This window comes from Apaloderma vittatum, unplaced genomic scaffold (genome assembly GCF_000703405.1).
Source record: "Apaloderma vittatum isolate BGI_N311 unplaced genomic scaffold, ASM70340v1 scaffold22428, whole genome shotgun sequence".
Taxonomy (NCBI): Eukaryota; Metazoa; Chordata; class Aves; order Trogoniformes; family Trogonidae; genus Apaloderma; species Apaloderma vittatum.
The window spans coordinates 6,659-28,221 of record NW_009730528.1 but is presented as its reverse complement, the minus strand read 5'-3'; the positions used below and the strand labels follow the sequence as shown (position 1 = coordinate 28,221).

Sequence of the window (21,563 nt, the reverse complement as noted above, 5' to 3'; positions counted from 1 at the left end):
TCGCAGAATGGCTTGGGTCGGAAGGGACCTTTAAGGGCCACCTAGTCCAACCCCCCTTGCAGTGAGCTGGGACATCTTCAGCAGGTCAGGTTGCTCAAAGCGCAGTCCAGCCTGTCACAGCATCACAGAATGTCGGGGCTTGGAAGGGGCCTCAAAAGATCCTCTAGTCCAGCCCCCCTGCCAGAGAAGGATCACCTAAGTAGGTAACACAGGAATGTGTCCAGGCAGGTTTTGAAAGTCTCCAGAGAAGGAGACTCCACAACCTCTCTGGGCAGCGTGTTCTTGAATGTTCCCAGGGATGGGGAATCCACAACTTCTCTGGGAAACCTGTCCGGTGTTTTGTCACCCTGATTGTTAAAAACGTCTTATGTCCCGTCTAAACCCACCCTCCTCCAGTTTAAAATGGCTGCGCCTTGTCCTGTTGCTGGAGGCCTTGGCAGAAAGTCTTCGGGCCCACATTGTGCTTCCCAAACTCTTGGCTGTGGGATAAATAAATACAGCCAGCTAATTGTAGTGGTAGAGCCCCGGCAGCTCCCACCTGGTGATGGGTCCGCCTTGCCTTTACCTAAACGTGCGACAAGAAGTTATCATGTAAGCTTCCTTTCTGTATGACAGTGAAAATGATGAACGGGGTTGTTTTCTTGTAAGGAAATCCTATAATATCTCAAATGACCAAAACAGAGCAACCTCTTCGATGGATGATGTGTGCCCAGCATGCCACGTGTCAGTCAGAGGCCCATTCCAAACTCCCGTCGTCTAGGGGGACATAAGATTATGCTATTTTCCCATTATAGTGTGAACTGTATATATATATGTAGTGCACTAAACTGTTACAGGTATATAAGTATGGATGAAAAAAACTGATGTATTATAAAATTAAGTATAGGGACTGCAGTTGTGTTTTTTTGCCTATATAAAAAAAAATTCAATAAGCAAGCTTTTTAATTATTATTTGAGTTAACTAAGTACAGTCATGCTGGAATAAACTATATTCAACATCACAAATTTTGAAGAACATGTTGAGTTATCTCTTTGACAGCAGAAAGCGCTTCTAAGCAAGTTGGTTTAATTTCATGAGGAGGAAGCAAAAATCCGTAAGTTCCTGTGTCCCGGAGCTCAATGGTAAAAGAATATTTTATGCCAAGATCGTAAGCCCAGTCGTCTGAACCTCCAGGAGCTAAATCTATGTGAGGAAGGGAAAATACATAAGTTACCTGAAGCCAGGGCTTTAATTTTCTGTTCAAAAGCTGTCTTCTGATGCTAGCAAGGATATGCAGTTGTCCGTATTGTTGTAGTAAAGTCATACTTACAAATTGTTCGTGCACCAGCACCAAGTCTGTAAGTCTTCATTGTTGTCTTTTTTATAGCTTTAACTGCTTTCTTTGCCAGACTTTCCTGAAATCAAACAAAATGTTACAAACTTTATAGCCTTGTATACTTTGTATGTATGAAGTTAGGACTTACACTGTGCTCTGGATCTCACATTAATTAAATCCTCTTATAAAAGTCTCTAAAACACAAACATGGTTAAAATTTTTAACATATGCCCATGGTGCAGCTTACATTTCTGCTGTAGCTAGATAAAAAGTATAGATGGGACCTTACCACCAGTTCAGGAAGCAAACTGGTTTCAAACCATTTTTACCCACTAATCTTGTATTTTTCCTTTTCTGCTACAGTATTTCAGTCACTGTTGATTTGCATAGTATTGACAAAAACAGTAGAAAAATATTTTCATTGAGGGAATTCTACTCTTAAGCTATGAAGAAGACCTAAATGCCCAGAATTAATGCATCTCTGCTTTACAGGGAAGGAGTCAAATGCATTATTACTGTTCACTCACAACTGCTTTTTTTTTTAATTTTCGTATGTAAAACGGTTGGTTTCAGGAAATCAAAACAGTAACCAAGACAGCATCAAAATATGTGTTATTTGGAGTTAGTTTATTCTTTATTTATGTTACTGGATTGTTTTAATGTCTTCTGAACACACTGGCAGTAATTACCAATCAAAATGCTATATTGCACTGTCTGAGGTGGTGTCTAATGCTTCCTGTGCGTTGTCTGCTTTTTACATTCCTCTTATCTATACAACATTTGGGTAATTTAAATAAAATATTTTTTTTAAAATACAATTTTTAAAAATAAAATGTGGTGACATGCGAGATGCGTGATGTTGAAAAGCAGTAAAAATGACAGCTGTGTGTGCAGCTGTCAGTCCTGTATCTGTAAACTCTCTTACTGTCTGTCCTTGTGTCATATAGCGTATGAAGTGACGTGTCCACCTCAGACCTGGGCTGTCTTCCTGTATGGCAAATCCCAAAGCCTACAGACCTGCTTTCTAGTCGCCTTTACATGATTTCTGCTCCTTTCTTGTTGGTAGGAAGGAGCCCTTGCTGCAGGTAAAAGAATTCACTGTCTTGGCTTGGAGCTTAGGAAACACCAGAAGTGGTCTATGAAGTACAGGAAAGGGAATTCTTTGCTCTAGGGAATCTGATTTCTTTACCTAAGAGGAATATGACTGAGCTGTCCACCTTCGCTTATGGTTTGATTACTCCGTGTTAGCAAATCCCGTTTTAGCTGGGATATCCTTTCCGGATCCAGAGACACACAGACTTTTATGTTTAGTGTAAAAAAGCAGTGACTACTTTTTCTGTTTTGAACTCTGTCTTCTGGAAGAATTTTTACTGTGCAATTTGGTAGCTCAGGAATGTAAAATTCTACAGAAGCAGGGTGTATTTTCTGTCCTACCATTAGTTGCATTTTAAGAAGTATCACTAGCAAAACTCTTAATAAAAGTAGCAAGCATCCGCCAGAATACCTCATTGCTTAAGTCTGTGGAGGGTATTTTTCATAGTTACACACCCAAGTAATTTCAGAGTTTGTGTGAACCTTACAATACAATCAGGAGTTTGCACAAATATGTTTTCCAGGTGACAAAAAAAAAGAGACTCAGCTCTTTTAGCAGCAGCTTCAACATATCAGGGATTGTTAATGTGCTACCAATCTGGAATAAATATTTTTGGTTTTCCATATTCTTGATAAGAAAACACACTGCTAGACTAGCCCGAACTTCTTAAGAACCTCAAGAGAATTCCTGATTCCTAATTCTGGATCCTCAGAGCACTGTGACCCCCTCATTACAAGCCTAACCAAGCAGGGCAAGAAGTTCTGATATAAGCGTGAAATTTCAGGAGATGGGAAGACTTACCAGCTCATCATGGTCTTTGCTTTTGTTCGTAGTGTAAGAATATGGGAACAATACCATCTGGGAATAAGAGTGCATGGTTATGTAGGCTTTAATGATGTCTTTATGATCTCTGATAAAGCGAGCCACTGCTTTCACTTCAGGCTCAGACTCTGGGTAGGGTCCACAGTATATCTCATGACATTCATAGGGAGATGCTCCTTCCCCTGTAACAGAAAAGCGCACGGTGTTAACTCCTTAACTTCTTCCATTCTACATTTCTGTTCGTCTCATGAAAGAGCAGAGGATGATGCTTATACACAAGAATCATGGACTCTGCCTGCTATAGAAAGAGCTCTCATGCTTGTAGAAATCAGTGCAGGCCTACCAGGATTTCTCATCTACTATACTCTAAAAAAAATATAGGAGGAAGTGAAGGGAAAAAATGATTCAAAGACTGGAGAAGAAGTCTTAGAAGAGAGAATGAATATGCTCCATTTACATTCATCAATAACAAGATTGTGAGACCCTTTAAAATCTGGAGGTACAGGCAGTTCTAAGTTATTATTCAGTCTCGGGGGGGCGGAAGTAAACTGACAACTGGAAGTTGAAGAAACACAAAATGAAGGTTTTTAAGAATGAGGAGAACTAGGCACTGGAACAAGTTACGAAGAAGTGAACTAGGATTCACCACTTCTGCCATCTTCAGAATAAGACCATATAACTTTCTGGAAGCAGCCAGAATATTTCGTGTTAAATGTCAGCTCTTCATGTTTTAATATATTCTGTAAATTTTCCCCTTTGCTACCACCTGTAGTTTAAATGGACATTTTATCCTTAAATCTTATGCAAAAATAAAGCTCACTGAGTACTTTAACAACCAGAAGACTTTCTTCATCGCTGAGTATTAGGACACTTTAACAGATGTCCATCATCCAGAAACTGATAACTCAAATTACATCTGCAGAGTAGCAGCCCTGTAGAAGCAACTCCAGGTATTATTATATAATACAGGAAAGAAGGAAACATTTGGTGCTGGTGATCTCTAGGGAGCATCTGTAGCACACCACAAAGCAGTAGGCAGTGTATCTAGACCCCCAAAACAGTTAAAAATTTTGATGTATAGGTACGTTTTAGTTAACTAAAATTGCAAGGCTCCATATTTGAGCGAAATGTAGTTGTGACAGACAGAAAGATGAGGTGATATGGTTGTACCTGACTGTCAATCATAGAATAAACCTGTATTTTCATGTGTTCAACTGTTCCACAGATACTGCAGGCTCTTTTATAATATCAATGGCTGAAAATAAATCCTCAGATGACTCACACCCTCATATGACACAGCAGAAATAGTGCAGTAAAGAGAGCAGGCTTGTACAGGAGAAGTGGTGACAGAGATAGTCTGGCAGTTGCAAGACTGGAAAATTCAGAAACAAGGGTACCAGGCCAGAGAGGACTGTGGTACATTTGTGTTCTGGTGTATATTTATAAGCCTTAGTGCTTCTGGATCTTGGACGATTTCACCAACAATCCATGAAAATTAATTCACGTGAAAATACAATTCCTGGCCTCTGTGCAAAATCATGCAAGAAGTGGCAAAATGAGAATGTTAAATTTTACACCGTTCTGTTTTGCACAGGACGACTGTCCAAGGGAAAAAAGCAATGAAGAATCTGTTGGCTGACAATCTTACGTAAATGTTGTGTCTGATATCCTAAATTCGTGATCATACTGAGAACAGCCAGCTAAGGAAATTATATGGAAGACGTGGAAAAAAAATAAGTCCATGTTCCAGTCAAATTTAGTTCCACAGAGCAGATTCCAAGTTAGCCCATTGCATTTAGTGGAGTAATTTTGCTTTTTGTTTGTATAAAAGAAAAGCATAAGGTATTAGTGCATTTAGTGTATTTTGCTCTTCATAAAATCCATGAGGGCTTTGTTCATAAAGTTCATAAAGCTGATATCTGAGCAACTGAAGAGCAGATGGACATAGCAGTGCATTTCTGTTTAAATGTGTGGGTCTGAAACATCAAATGGTTCCCTTTTCTCTGGTCTTCACACTGGGAAGATGTTAGTCCCTGGTGTAGCATCTGGGGAGGAAAAAATCTTGAGCCTCAGCTAAAAGTGTCTCAAGTTGAGGAAGCATTCACCTGTTCATAACAGATATTCAGCTGCATTTGTCTTTTTACCAATTTTGTGAAATGGTAAATGAAACTTTTTTGAAATAAAGAATATTAAAGGCTAAAACTGAGGCAGGGGTACAATAGGAAGGAAACGATGTCGTACCACACCAGTGCGCATCAAAATTCCTGTTCATGTCAGTACCGATGCACTTGCTGTTACCATGCGATGAGCGGCTCTTTCTCCACAGCCGATTCTATGGAGAAAGACACACAAGCCATATTCAGGGAAAAAAAAAGCTGAGAAAAGGGATGCACCATCTCACTGGTTAGTCAAATGTAACCTCCCACTTGTGCCGCTACGGATCATGTGCCAATGAAGAGGCAAAAGACTGACAGAGATTATAAAACCATAGTCCGATTGCCAGTGAGGCTGCATGATAACAGTAAATGTTGCATAGGATAAGAAGTGGTCACATGTGGTAATTTCAATGGACTGTGGAAGGAGTTTGGCCAGGTATGTGACTTTGAAAGTCCAAGCCCAACCATTCTGTAGGCATTACTGACAGCATGTGGACAGTTGGAAAGTTGATGTGTGCCTGGTGTGTGTGTGTATTTATCCAAATGTGAGCCAAGCTGGCTTGAAGATTGAATGAGTAAAAGAGTGGAGGAATTATTTTTCTTTTTATTTTTTGAACTTGAGTGGAGGATCTAAAAATCAAAATAACCATCTCAAGAGCTTGGAATTTCCAGCCAATGAAAAAAACATCCTGGACAAAAGGTATCTATTGTACCTTCATTTATTTGAAACAAAAAGTACTTGGAGAACGGAGCTACCTTGCAGGAGGAAGGAATGAGTTATTGGTTGTTCTCTCTGTGAAACAGCATGCTATTACAGAATCACAGAATTGTCGGGGTTGGAAGGGACCTTAAAGATCATCCCCCCTGCCATGGGCAGGGACATCCTCCACTAGATCAGGCTGCTCAGAGCCCCATCCAGCCTGGCCTTAAAAACTTCCAGGGATGGGGCTTCCACCCTCTCTCTGGGCAACCTGTGCCAGTGTCTCTCCACCCTCTTGGGGAAGAACTTCTTCCTAACGTCCAATCTGAACCGAACCATCGCTAGCTTTATCCATTCCATCTAGTCCTATCACTACCCAACATCCTAAAAAGCCCCTCACCAGCTTTCTTGTAGCCCCCTTGAGATACTGGAAGGCCACAATAAGGTCTCCTCGGAGCCTTCTTTTCTGCAGGCTGAACAGCCCCAACTCTCTCAGTCTGTCTTCACAGGAGATTGTCTTGTGCTGGCTTGTGCCAGTATTTGTAGTCTTGCTACTGAAGGCTGACACAGGCATTCCCTGACATCTGGAAGTATTAAAATTCTGGGCTGAGATTCTGCCATTTCCAAATACATTTCTAGCAGCTTGGAAGACACAAAGGTGCTTTTGGATCAAACACCGATCATCTGCAATGCCAGCTGTGGTTTAAATAGGGCAGAGATGCAGAAATTCCAAGTACATATTAAGAGTATGGGGTGTGCATTCCAGAATGGAAACAATGCCCTAAGTGAGTACGCTGATGGTTTTCATAAATAGCACGTCAGCACATCACATAGCCTGTCAAAAAAAGCCCTACGTACAGAGGGGTGACTCCAGGTGTACTCGTAGCCATCCACATTAATCACAGGCATGACGTAGAAATCAAAGTGCTCCAGAAGTGTTGTCATGGTCTGATCTCTGTCACGCACATGGATTGCCTGTAAAGCGCAGGGAAAATTCACTGAAAGCATTTGTAACAGTGATTTTCTTGCCTTCCTAGAAAGGCACCTGATGATGTATATAAAATAACTGTGCAGTTATCAGATTGGTCTACCTCCTGACAGAGGTGCATCACGTCACAGAAATTAGCTAAATAGGTCTTTGATTAGACGTGCCAGAGAGTGGGAATCAAACTGAAGATTGAAGTTGTGTTGCTTGTATAAATGATAGGAACCCTCCCTCCCACCCAAAATACTCCAGGAGTAACTTAAAATAAACTAAACAAGTAACATTTCAGGTGGCTGCTGTACATAATATTATTTCTTCTGGCTGCATTGTGAGTTCAATGTACTTGTACACCAACAGCCAGTAAGATCAACATGGCTAATTTTGCCTCACAGCCTACTTTGAAGGCTTTAGTGATAGCTAACCTGGTTGTTGGTCCACCACACAGGGATAAATTTCAACCTAGATAAGTGGTTTTGTTACTATTAGAATAGACTAAGTCCTTGATCATATCTCTTTTTTTTCTTTATGCCTTACTTAAACTGCCTTCTTTCATTTTAGATCTTTCCTACTTTGCCTGAGGCAATAGGTTTTCTCTGACTAAATGAGAAATGTCAATCTTTCTAAAATCTTAATGACAAAATTAGATGATAAAAAGTGGGACCATTATCAAGAATACTTAGGATTTGCTGGAGAGAGCTAGTGATTGTAATGTTTGTGTGCAGATGTGTATTAATGTCAGATTTAAAAATGTTACTTCTTGAAGTGATTTAGAAGTAAAATCTGAATTTAAACCACGTAAATTGGATCAAGGGGATGGAGAGCCTAACTGTTCAGCTTGTTACTTTTGAAAAATGCTGCGAGGACATGTCACTGGCAAAGTGACAGCACAGCTGGTAATTATTTGGAGCAGCATGAAAAGGACAAATGTATTTCTCTCCAAGGGAACCTTGAAGGCTAGGATTATCAGTGGGTAACAAGGTACAGTCAGCTGTATCTATCCCTAACTTCTGCAGTCTCCTTTAAAATGTTACAGACATTGAGGTTTTATGGTTGTGACCAAAGATTAAAAAAAAAATATTATTGCTATATTACTATTACTATTACTATTATTAAGTTCAATCATGGCCAAACCGTAATTCATGTTTCAAGAACCCATCTATGTTGTTTCTTTGTCTACAGTGACTGTGAAGTCTCAATCTCATCTAGCTCATTTTTACTGTCAACTTTGCTTTTATGAAATAGTAACAATAAATGGGCAACCTTGTCTGGAACAGAAAGGCCTCAGGAGCCTTTTCCTGGTCCATACTAGGAATTAGGCAGCAGCTCAGCATAATGAGTTGAGCAGAGATACCTTAAATACAAAGAGACCAAGGCAACATATGTTACGATCCAGATGAAAGCTGTTGTATCTTTTTCTGTACCTTTGTTCATGATGCTGAACAGTGTATATATTAAAGATGTTAAAGACTAGATGTGACTGTTGGTCTGTGGCTGCACATCAAGGCTGGTCAGGCTAATCCTGTGCTACAGCCTCATCTCCTCAGTTATTTATTCATTTCCATGAACTGGTACTGTGTGTGTGGCTGGCAGTTGTTGGTCATGTACTGGAAGTCTGAAATGAGAGTGTATCTAGCAGGAGTGGTGCCTTCGGAAGAAGGTGGCTTGTGTGGCCTCGTTCTCTGAATGAGACAGATCCAGAAAAAAGCAGGAGCACAAATAGATAATGCAGAGGCAGGAGATGCAGTAGGAGCAGACACAGCAGCAGGTGTCGCACCGCAGCAAGTGCTAAGCTGAGATTGCTGATGTGGAGCTATGCCATGCCTGGAGCAGGCAAATGTGGGGTACCTGTTGCTCTAAGAAGGCATGTAGGGACGAGCCAAGGGTTGTAAAACAGCTTGAGCTCTCTCTGGGTGTCCTCTGATCTATTCCAGGCAGTGCCAGCTGGAGTAATATGGGCATGAGCCACCATGTGCTGTATGACCCAGGGCCAAGATCATTCCTTGGATACATGGATAGACACGGCCATAGTAGATTATCAAGTACTTGCTTTTCCTGGCATGCCCTGCCCTCTCCATTCCTGACTGTTCGTAATTGTAAACATCTCTGTTGGATTTGCTGTGCGTACTTTGAAGTTTCTGCCATACTTGAGAATGTGTCTGAGCTCTTTTGCTTCTGATCTGTGTGACTTTCTGTCTCTCTCTCACATACACATCTCCATCTACTGACGCACACGTACATGCACTCTCGCTGCTATGTACTCAGCTCACATGCGGACCTCATGCATTGGCGTTGTGAAAGTAAGTGGGTTAGGAAATTATGGAGCTTAGAGTGCAATTGGACAGAGGAGGTAAATGGCGTCGAGATTTTTTTGCTTTGCTTTGAAATCTTTTAATGAGGTGTGATTATCTACTCACGTGGCCTATGAACCATAGGCAAAAAGCAGGAGAGATCCACTCCCTGGCGTGGATACCGCAGTCAATCCATATGGCACTTCTGGATTTTTCCTGGTTTTTAGAAAGCTGGCAAAAGATAAATTCTGTTTATATTAATGTCACCTTTGTAAAGTGTACCACCTAAAAATGGAGAGGAAAAGCATAACCTAAACAGAAGAAGAAACATTTGTCTTGTAGGGAGAGCTTAGTCTGATCCTGGGCCAGGGGACTGCTGTCAGTTACATTCACATTAAACTCAGAAAGTGACGAAGAGAAGGCTGAGGGGGGATCTCATCATGCTCTACAGTTACTTGAAAGGACATTGTAGAGAGGTTGGTGCTGGTCTTTTCTCACAGGTAATTAGGGACAGAACCAGGGGGAATGGTTGCATGTTGCAACAGGGCAAGTTTAGGCTGGGCATTAGGAAGAAATTCTTCACAGAAAGAGTGGCCAGACAGTGGAATAGGCTGCCTAGGGAGGTGGTTGAGTCGCCATCCCTGGATGTGTTTAAGTGTTGTTTAGATGTGGTGTTGGGTGTTATGGTTTAGGGGTGAACTTGTAGTGTAGGGTCAATGGTTGGACTCGACGATCCCAAGGGTCTTTTCCAACCTGAATTGTTCTATGATTCTATATTCAGACTGCTTGCAGCAATTTCCTTACATGGACACCAAAACTACAGCAAGACCTGAGGTCGAGTGAGCAGATCACCAGCCATGCAGTGCAACAAACTAGATTGGCTTCATAATCAAGAGAGAAGGGTATCCACTATGCCAGTCTTTCGTGCCTTTGGATGATGGCCTAAATGTGATAGCTTCTTTGTGACCCAGCAAGGAACCTAATGTGGTCAAATGCCTTTGCAAACATAAATACATCTTACTAGAATAAGTTAGAAACTTCTAAAAAGGACAAAAATATACATGTAAGTATAGGTTAAAGAAGGTCTTCTGGCCTAACCCCATCACTTGCTTACATTAGTACTTGGAAAGTTTTTGCAGTAAGTCATAGCTGTACCTTCAGAACATAAAGCGGTCGTTTTTCATATGATGATCCAATATATATTTTCTTGAGGAGGTCAGAATGAACTTTCACTACTTCTTCCATCCAATGATATATCTGCAAGGATGAAGTTAGTAAATAGATCTTCTCCCTGTTGTTTTCCTTCATCCCTGAAAATGATCTAGACTTAAATTCGTTCTTCATCCCCAAATCTTGCCTCTTTAGCTGAGAGGAAAGAAAAACTAGCAATTCAGCCCACTTACTACTTGCCTGATGATTTTTTCTTACAACAAACAGTAAGATACCATCACAACACAGTCTAAATGTAGCCCTGAAATTTCTTTTTGGTTCTATTTAGTTAAGTAATTATTAATTTCATGTTTTCAATATTTTTATGTTGTTTTGTGACTTCATTTTACTTCTGCGTTGACTGCATTTGAGTGGGAGTTTGAGGCAATACAGTGTATGAGAGCTTTGTCTGGTGCTTCTTTCTTCTCTATGAAGGCATTACAGTAAATACAACTCTCAGTGGCTGAGCAAAACAATGGCAATTATTTATCTGCTGATGATTGCTTTCCCTATCTCCATTCTCAACCATGAGTCAAATTTCACCTGTTGAATCTATAGAGGATTGCAACAAAAATGCCTTACTTCTTTCATTGAGTGGTAATTCTGATAATATGATGAAGATCTGCGTGGACTGGCTGTGTCATTAATAGTCTGTATTTCAATAAGTCCTTGAACATCTCCTATCAAGACTCTGAATATCAAAGAAAGAGTACGATTTCCTGTTAAATTAGTGACAAATGACTTTATAGAAACATTCATGACAACAAATAAAAAATGCATACTTGTGTTGGATGGTCAGTTGCCTTAACTGAGCTTTTATGCTATTTATGCTGGATGCCTTGACGTAGAAATGAACTTCTTTGTCTTTCTTGATGTTTTCAACCACAACAGGTTGCCAGAGGATGACCTGCAAATTTTCCAAAAACATTTTTTTATATACTCGGGAAAGAAAAAATATTCTTGGTAACATTTAATAAGTATTTTGACAAAAACCGTGTATTTTCAGTATGAAAGACCACTTGTAACAAGCAGTTTAACGTTCCCTATATGGTGTTACAACTTTCTGCTACTGCTGGGAATGAAACGTGTGTATTTAAGAAATGTTTATAAAGGCTTCTGCACATAAATTCATAAATCAAGAACAAAGACAGGAGCATAACCTTTTCTGAGGTAGTATTTCTAGTATAATAGATGTGTTTGGCTGGTTATTATGTTACATGTTTTCAAGTCTGCTGAGAGTTATTTTCCCTGAGGGTATTTGGAGAATTAATGAAGATCAGGCCAGTCTTTGTAGTTATTGTGTTCACTGATGACTTTGATCAAGGAGGAAATAAATGCCAGAAGGGGTTTGAATATATGTCAAGCTGAAGCAGCAATACAGAGATTAGAAATGGGAGGAAAATAAGAAAATGAGATTCTTCTTGGTAAAATTAAGTCTTTTACAGTAATAAAATCAGAAGCCAGCATATTCAGTAAAAGACTGAAACTTTAGACCCAATGATACCAAAAGATCTAAAGGTAACAGTAAGCAGAAAATTAGGCATGAATTTAAAATGTGAAAAAGGTCAACATAATTCCTGGATGCATTTTTGAAGACGTACAGCATGGAGTCACCAGACAATAGGGCTTTTTCCTTCCTTTCTGGCGCAGTTATACCAGGAATATTATATTCAATGTAGGGCACCATGTTTCCAGGCATGTATTGGTTCTCAGCTGTTTACCTCACTCATTTCTCAGAGTCTGCAAAGTAATACAGAAGACTCACCAGAGCTTTTAATCAAGACTTTGGAACACTAAAAGATAAAACATCTGGCCTCTGGATATATTGCCGCAATGTGCTATACCAATGGCTTGAGGTAGTCTCAGAGTAGCCGTCTTAGACATATATTGACAGGGCAGCAGCAGCATCCCATGGCTCAGTGTTGTTTGGAAAACTCATCCAAGAAACGATCTGGATACTCAGCTCCCCAGCATCAGTTTCCCTGTCGCCCTGGCTAGCCTGCACACCGATTCAAATTTAGTTTCTCTTTGGTGTAGGCATTCTTTGAAGTGAGAGTAAGGAAAGCTAAGGAACTCTGAACTGACACAGCTGAGGTGACAATAGGAGTACTGAATGAAGGTGAATGGATAATTTTGGTAATGCATATGATTGTTGGTCTCTTTTCCCACCGTCAGCAAGGGTCAATAATGCTACAGGAGCAGCTACAAAAAATGCAGGTGTTCCCACATCAGGGTCTTCTAAAGGATGCTACGTGCAACGTGTGGGCGGTAAGAGCAAAGGATTTCCTTTGGTTTAGGTTTTTGCTTTCCAGCTTTTGCAGGAGTAGCACCTATAGTTAACCTGATGATTCTTCTTGTAAGATGCCAATTTTGAACTGCTTCTTTTTTGCAAGATTGTAACCATTACAATTTGTTGGGAGCCATTTGTTCTTTTCCTTTTCCTTTTCCTTTTCCTTTTCCTTTTCCTTTTCCTTTTCCTTTTCCTTTTCCTTTTCCTTTTCCTTTTCCTTTTCCTTTTCCTTTTCCTTTCCTTTTTCCTTTTTCCTTTTTCTTTCCCTTTCTCTTTTCTATTGCCTTTGCTTCTCTCATTCCCTTTCCCTTTCCTTCTTATAACTTGCACAGTTTATAGCCATGGGAAAAAATGGCCTGTTTATAACCCTTAAAAAAAAGTTTAGTTGGCATATTCACATAAGTGACTTGGTAGAAACCACTGCATGCTGTCTCTGCACTGTCAGTCATTCTACATGACTTCTTGGGCCTCCAACGTATGAGAAAGTGAAGAATGACAGTGGTAAGGAAAAGATGGAGGAGGGAAGATTGATTTTGGTAAGGCAAAGGAGATGGATATGTGAGTTTACTTGTTGAGGTGGAAAAGATCAAAGAACATTATCAACATTTGTGAGAACCGAAGGTGAGGATCAGATGATGCTGGTAAGGACAACAGAAGACTGATAGGAAATTGGGGCGGACATAAAATGAGTAGGAGCCAAGAAAAACTGGGCACAGGCACTGTTAAAATCTCAATCGTCTGAAACATCTTCAATCAGCCTTTAAATTATGTTGGTTGAGGGAATGGTTATACCTTTATTGCAGCATGTTGGCTTCAAGCTGGGAGGTTGTGATTGGGCACATCCTTTGAAGAGATGCCTCGTTTTAATTAAATATTATTTAATGAAAGATAGAAGTGATTAAAAAAAAATTTTAAGAGATTTTTATCTTCTAAATGCCGCTTTAAGAAAAATAGCACAAAAATTCAGTCTTGATCTTGAAAGCTGTGCAGGTCACATAGGTCAAGATTGCATTAGTCTAAAGTGCTGAGGTTCCCTAGCAAATACATTTCTACTTGCCATGTGTTGGTGCTTTGCCAGTTTTGCAGTGTCTTAATACGCAAAATCAGCTGCAGAAATCTGATCTCTGATATAATGCACTTCTATAAAATTATGAAGGGGGAGTCTGCTTATGTAAATGAGAAGGTAGCAGAGCAGTGAAAACCAAGAATTTTCTGAGTTGCTCTATCAAAATAAATGCATGAAAGTGGACTAAATCTTTCTTCAGAGGGGGGGAGGGTACAGTATTAATGCATTTCAGTGAAGAATTTGGCCTAGAGAGCAGAGAGAGAGGGATCTGTTTACCTTGGTGGTGTTCAGTAAATCCTGAAGGGCTTCAACCTGTCTGTCTGTTTGTGGGAGAGCCCACAAAACTTCATCTCTAAAAAACAAGGATATTTAGGTAAAACACAGGTACTTGGAACTACTTTAGGTCCTGCAAAAGTAGGGAAACATGACCTTGGCCTTTCTCATCTTCCCTGGCCTGGCTGCCATGAACTCAAAGAAGATCCAGTGGTGAAGACACTGAATCCCTTTCCCAGCCTATGCTTCTGCGAAATCCATGAAAGAAGTGGTGCAGGGCTTTGGTAGCCAATATCTACTGGTAGACTCTGAGATCACTCCTGTGAACTGGGAACCAGCACAACAACAACCAGCCACAGCTAACTCGGAGTGCAGCAGCACTTGTGGCAAACTAGCCTAGATCAGGGAGACAGCTCTCCTGTTCTCCCCTGAGTTTCTCAGTCTCACGTTTAGAAGAGACATGAGCCCTGACAGCCTGGCAAAAGCCAAACATGATTTTTTTGTAGATGTGCAGAGACTATTACTGTCATCATTCCTACTCCAGTCCCATTTCTCTAATCAAATAATTTTTGTCCCTCTGCCAGGTGTAGTTTCAATTGGTCTGTATCACTGCCCTCCCCCTCTTTGCCCAGTAACTTATAGACCCCTTCTACTTGAAAGCCATGGTTTGGACATGTACATGAGATGACACTTCTCAGCTAGTCTATGACTGACCCCACCATCAGTGACAAAAAATTCACTTTCTGGAAAGAAAAAATACCTCTTTGCCTTGTAAACCCATCCATGATCTTCAGTACCCTGCAAGCCATATAGTTCAAAATTGCGTTGAGTAGAAAACTAAAATCGTGCGTGTAGAAGGAGAAGAGTCAGGGGAATGTGAGACTCCTCTTTTCATTTTCTGGGCTGGGGTGGTTCTCGGCCTTCTAATGATGTGGAGTTGGTGGCAGTGCATAACCCAGGCACTGTGGAAGTCTCTGCCAGGCTTGTCTGCAAAGACTCTTCTGAAAAAAAACTGGGCAGGGCACTCAAAACTAGTGTTTTCAAGCTGCATAACATGATTGTCAAAACTCATTGTTGTGACTAATTTCAAGCAGAGACATGACAACATCTGGCAAACAGGTGATTCATCTTTTCTATTTTGAGCCAGGCTCCAAGCAATCACTGTTGTTTCTCATGCGGAACCAACAATATGCCAACCCTATTTTTGCCTCCACCATCATTTGACAGAGCATCAAAAAGCAATCAGGAATGGGCAGGGTTGGCAGTTTGCCTATTTCTGTAGGGAAGTGCACTCCAAAGCATATGTTTGGGGCTACTTTAAAAGTGAATTTGTCTTCTCGTATCCGGGGAAATCTTTTCACAGCAGGGAACAGAAAAACATGTCTGCATCTGGTTTTGTCCTATGCTTCCCACAGCTTGAGAGTACTGTAAGGAGGAAGCTGGTACGGGCTTGTACCCCATTTGTTGCATAAATATTTCACCTGAGGGCGGTAAGTACTGGACAGCTGGTAGCAAACGGCGATTTCTCTATAGCTCTCATTGGCAGGACCTGAATACACCGAACAAGCTGATCCAATTTCTGCTCTTGCTCCTGTAGTCACATTTAACATGGGAAGTATTAACAGCTGAAACTGTAGTCATTGGGCCTCTCAGTTCCTCTGCTTTGATTTGGCATTACACTCTCTTTCATCTGTGGATGTGTCTCCCCATCCTCGTAGCCTGGCCTCGTTTAAAGCTTGCCTGTTCTTTCTGACTAACATCTGCAGAAAACATCTCCAGCTGAATGTTTTACCCTGGCTCTCAGCAGGCTGTGTCACTAGAAGAGTGCTGCCAGCATCTTCTCCTGTCCTCCCGGACTACGCAAGCTGTTTGTCTGCGTGGAGCACAGACGTCTGCCCGTGGGCTCTCTTTTCTCCCACCTTGCTGGCTCTCCAACAACCTCCAGCCTTGCCCGTTCCCTACATGCGAGCTACATGTCTTTGCAGTGCTATCAGCTTCTTCACAAGTCTCACAATGTTCAGTATTTTTCTTAGAAGTCCAGATGCAATAATCATGCTATAACTTTGAAAAGGGAAGTTTTACACATGATTGTTAAATCTTGTAACACTATGACCCAAAAAAAAGTATATATCACCTTTAAACCCTCATTTTTTTTGCTATTTTCGTAACTGGGGCTTTCCAGTGGGAAATGCCGTATTGTCCAGTAAGAGTCAGATATTCAGTGTTTTATTTAAACACAAAATAAATGAACCTTCAAGTAGCACAGAGGATTGCTCCACTGAAGTCACCTAAAATCTGTACCCCTGCTGCCACCCTCACACCTCTGTAGCAATCCACAACAAAATATGAATGCAACACAAAAGGAGATGAAAAATCCTCTTTCTAAGGCATGAACTCAATGGTGTCCTGTCACAGGTCTACTGCTGGCATGTGGTGTGGAGTCACAGAAGGGCCATGAGACATAATTCACTCTTATATGTGTAGGAATTTCAGTCCTGGGAGCAGGTTGTGTTTAATCAGGATTTTTGTTGGTTGTTCATCTTGCTTAATATCACCACGTGAGGAGCTTATCCTTTTAGTTCTACCTCTTAAGACATTTCACGTTTTTAAAGCAACCATACCTGTAGAAAATAAAAGCACTTTGCCTGTCTTCATCTCTGACATATGTTCTCATGTTTTAAGAAAGCATTTGGTTTCAGGGCATTTCTGAAGTTTATTGATAGGTAACAATAAAGCTGCTTCTGAAACATTGTACAAATACTAAATGGTTATTCAAAAATGATTTATGACTGGAAAAACAATCATAAAAGCTGCTTTAGAAAGAAAACAGATTGTTAGCACTTTCTGAAATGGTTTCTCTTTCTACCTCAAGAAGTAATTCATTTAAGATCTTGTTTTAAGGCAAATGAAGCAAATTATTTTTTCCCATTAAGTTTCAGAATGCCCTTTATTGGCATTCAAAAGCACTGAATGAACAGAATTGATTTGCACTTAGACTGAAAAGAATAGTTTTAATATGATTAAAAACATAGGATTTATGGATGCAAAGAAGACTTAAAATAATTTCATTTCCTCCACCATCTATATGTTAAATTGAACCACATATCCAATTACAAGAGCAATAAATAAATGTCAACCTTTGCCAAATGTTTTTTTATGCAACTTGGAGTTATTTTGCCTCAATACTTTCCCCATCCCACTTACCACTCACTAAAAGCCCAGTAACACCAACAGATATTTACCCTGGAAGAGTGAAGACATGCTTCTCTTGAATCCAGATAAATAGGCTTAAAAAAAGCAGGTAAAACTTCATCTTCACAGCATTCACAATGAAATTAAAGGCAATTGGAAAGCTGAGGGTTCAGGACCCACATTATTGATTTAAAAAATGTTATTTAAAGAGTGGTTAAAATTTAATACTGTCTCTCACCTCAACCCCAAGCTCCTGGTGGCTAAGTCGATATGACAGTACTCCTTGGGGAGGTCCTGCTCACATAGATGTCGTCCATCTGTGAAAGGATAAAGTATATTTTTGATGTTTTCACATTGACAAGTCACTTTGTCATCTCAGCCTTTGTATCATTTCATTGTTGCTATGAACCACAGACGTAAGAAAGAATACCAACTGCAAAGTTTTTATCACATCATCCTCTAATATACACAGAGGTCTAGCAACATGCTCTGCATTCAGCATTCGTATAGCAAATCACAGCCAAGCATGAGGCTGGATGAGAGGAATGGGAGTGAAGTTATTAACTCTAAATGGGGAAAATCCTGAGTAAGAAATCTTCTTTTGCTAGTATTTGCTAGTAGAGAACCCAAGGAGCAAGTGGGATGTGATAGCGACTTGCTATTTATGGCTGTTCTTCTAGTCCAGGATGGAGCACATCAACTGGGTCTCCATCTTCTACAACTGGCCTTTACCTCTTTGGTTAACACCTGATCCATCCAAAGATTTCAGATTGCTTCTGTTGCTCTGTGTCCCCTTTTCTGTGATGTTCTGACATTCATGTATTTTCCATATATGAGATGAAGAGCCACTGGCACTTTCTTGTAAAGCTAATCCAGTATGACATGAAAACATGTAATTTTTGCATGAGCCAATATTTGCCTCCCATATTTCTTTCCAGAGTTGTCCAGACAGGGCATACCAAAAACCTAAATGAATTTGACATGTCCGGAATAGATATCCCCATCCACGTTCTGTGCTTGAACAGTTAATCCAGCTTTGTTAGGACAGAGCTTATTATCATGGTCCAAGTCCTCTTCTTCCATGCACCAACATAAGAGTTCCAGACATAGCACTGGTAAGAGGACACCCCAACGGCAGCTTTATGTGGAGGAGAACTGCTCATTTACATCTCAGCATCAGGTCCACCCTCATGTTAGCTCTTGGCTGAGCATGTTGTAAAAATGCAGAATGAGGGAACCAAACCTGCTGTCTGACAGAAAAGGTTTTTTCAGGTGAGTAGTCCCCAGAAGCCCAACAAGATCTTCTTCTAGAGGGAATTCATTCCAGAAGAGGACTGAGCAGTAAATCAACATACATGCAATGGGGCCACCAGGGAGCCAAGACCTGGACGTGAAGGGGGAAAGTGAATTATTTGATGCTATGCATGTAACTTAGGGTTGTAGCTGTACAACTGGGTGAAAAATGCCTGGGAGCAAGCTCTGGAGCTAAGGTTAGCTAACATGGACTAGACTGCATCAATCAACCTCCTCTAGAACAGCTCTAGAGTGGTCCAGATCAAAATCAGTTTTCCATTTTAGGCATGCAATCAGCGCTTCAGAGCTCAGATTCAGTCCTGGCTCTTTTTTATTTAGGAGGGCAGATCAGTCCTAAGAGGCCAGACAGCTAAGTTTGAGGTGGCTGATGTCAGCAGAGGTGAATTACATTCCTCAGTGAGTACTCTGGGATTAATGTCTCTGTGAAAATGCACAAACAGTGAAGATCCCCAAACTGGAATTGAGCACAAACCAGACACCAAAAAGAAAGGGAAAAAAACCAAACAACCCACTCACGGGAAGCTTAACCGCTGACACCTTACCTAGATTTTGCAGTTCCTATTTTATCTTTTCTAAATGTTGTTCAAACAAATAGGAAGTTCTAGTAAGGTACAGAGGCCCTTCCTGGCAAGGACAGTGGGCAGTGCTCTGCTGCGAGGGTTGATTTTTAAACCAGTGTTTCTGATGCTCTTCCCTCGCGTAGGCAAAAGGAAGCTGCCAACAGAGGATTGAATCCAGGAAATGAAACTTGAGTTGTCCAGGCACATTTTCATCTAGAAACACCTGATACACGGACATGAGTTTAAAGACAAATTGGTTCTACTGAGATAGGTGTAGCAAAGGAGATTGAAAAGCCAATGGAGTAGGGTTACTGGTAACAAAGGGAAGAAAAGCATCATATTTCTCTATGTCTTAAAGTATTAATTAAGTGGGAGGAGGGAATGCTTTCTGCTGTCTACCTGAGAGAAAGTTTTGGACAAATGGTACGTGTCAGATGGGTTTGTATGTTGGTTTCTTTCCATATGGGTTTGCTGGCTTGTTGCAAAGAGATGATTCATACACTGTTGGAAAGCTGCTGTTTTCCTACTTGCTTTTTGGTTTCTGATGTGCGCTGGAAATACTTCACACTGAAAAAAAAAAGAAGAAATGAGTGTTCAAGGAAAGTAAAGGCACTAGAGGAAGTTCTGAGGGAAGGTCAAACCAGAGTCTTGTGGTGGTTAAGGCAATGCACAGGTTAAAAGACAATAAACAGAAAAATAAATGTAGGATAAAAGATGAAAAAGTTAACAAAAAATAAAACAGAAGATGTGACTGATTAGGAGACAAAAACATCCCCATGCCTCTTGCTTGTCTGAAAGCCTCAGAGATCAACCTTTTCCTAGCTCTACCAACAGCACTAAACTATGTCCTTGAAGGCAACATCGACCCATCTCATAAACACCTCTAGGGATGGCAACTCAACCACCTCCCTGGGCAGCCTCACAACTCTTTTAGTAAAGAAATTCTTCCTAATATCCAACCTGAACCACCCCTGGTGCAACCTAAGGCCATTTCCCCTTGTCCTATCACTCATCACAAGGGAGAACAGATCAACCCCTGCCCTGCTATAACCTTCTTTCAAGTAGTTGTAGAAAGCAGCAAGGTCTCCCCTCAGTCTTCTCTTCTCCAGGCTAAACAGCCCCAGATCCCGCAGCAGTTCCTCATATGACATAAGCTCCAAATTTGAATCTGAGTGCCTAAAATGAGGTTCCTGGTCAGTAAGCACCTCCATAATGTGGGCTGATTTGAGGAGGCCTGGAGGCTCCTGCTGCAGAGATATTTGTGCTATGGCGCGTGTCACACAGAAAGACAATTTCTGTGACAGTTCAGTCTCTGAGCAGGACACATTTCTTTTCCTGCTATAATCTATCTATACTATGTTGCTGCAGTTTTCTCTAATGAGCAACCAGCTATACATTGATTATGCCCAAAGCCTTGCGAGCACAGCACTCTACCTGTGCCCAGGCAGAACATCAGTAAAAAAACCCGCAAACTACTGACATAATAGAAAAGGATGGGAATGTGTTTGGACACCAAATTTAAGGATTAATTTCCTTGATTCTGCCCAGCCGTTAGGGGTTACCATTTGCCTTTTGAGTTATGCTGACATTCCCCCTATCCACTCAATTCATCCACTTAGGAAGAGAGAATCATCTCCTCTAATGTTAGCCTGTCCCAGTACAGACCACTATACCTGAGTGAGCCATCTCATGCTGCGTGTGTAGGCACTGCAGAGAAGTGGGCACTTTCCAGGGCCAATTAATCTGTGACCTCCTGTAGACAGCTCAGAGGGTGATGGAATGCCTGATCCTTTTCATGACCACTGGAGTTGGGGTGACTTGCATGGAGGTAGGAGGCTGCGTTCGTTCCAGTGAACCCTGTGGGTTCTATCTGTCTCCCTCCCTGAGCTTGGACGCTTTGAGACCTTCTTGTGGTGTTCTGGGCTACAAAAGTCGTAAAGATACACCTGCTCTACCCACAACAGTTAATTGTTTATTAACCTTCAAGAATTTCTGAGAACCTGGAAAATAGTTCCCAGATAAGCTGAGAAGAAATATGCAGTCTTGAAAAACTCTACAAAGGGCAATTACGTAAATAATTGAGTTAATCAAAATATTTCATTTTGATGACTTCAACCATTGTTTGATCTTTACTCTATTTCAAGGCTTTTTCAACATTTTATTGAAAATTAACTCACATTTCTGTGTTCTTTTTTTTTTTTTAAGACCTGAAGGAATAACATTGAATTTAGGAACTGCTGCAAGGGGAGATTTCAGCCCTTTGAAAGCTTCCTTTCTTGAACAAATATATTTTTCTCTA

At 40.8% G+C, this 21,563-nt stretch overlaps 1 protein-coding gene across 1 annotated transcript; it reads right to left on the bottom strand.

Moving 5' to 3' along the window:
• Positions 1-998: 998 nt before the first annotated feature.
• Positions 999-17,707, bottom strand: CPB2 (carboxypeptidase B2 (plasma); the record flags this gene model as incomplete). Its single annotated transcript, XM_009874851.1, has 12 exons — positions 999-1,183; positions 1,311-1,395; positions 3,211-3,413; positions 5,473-5,563; positions 6,946-7,062; positions 9,487-9,591; positions 10,516-10,617; positions 11,152-11,260; positions 11,352-11,476; positions 14,202-14,277; positions 17,441-17,551; positions 17,629-17,707. Coding segments are annotated over 12 exons (1,388 nt in total), but the record flags the coding sequence as incomplete, so codon positions are not given.
• Positions 17,708-21,563: the final 3,856 nt, after the last annotated feature.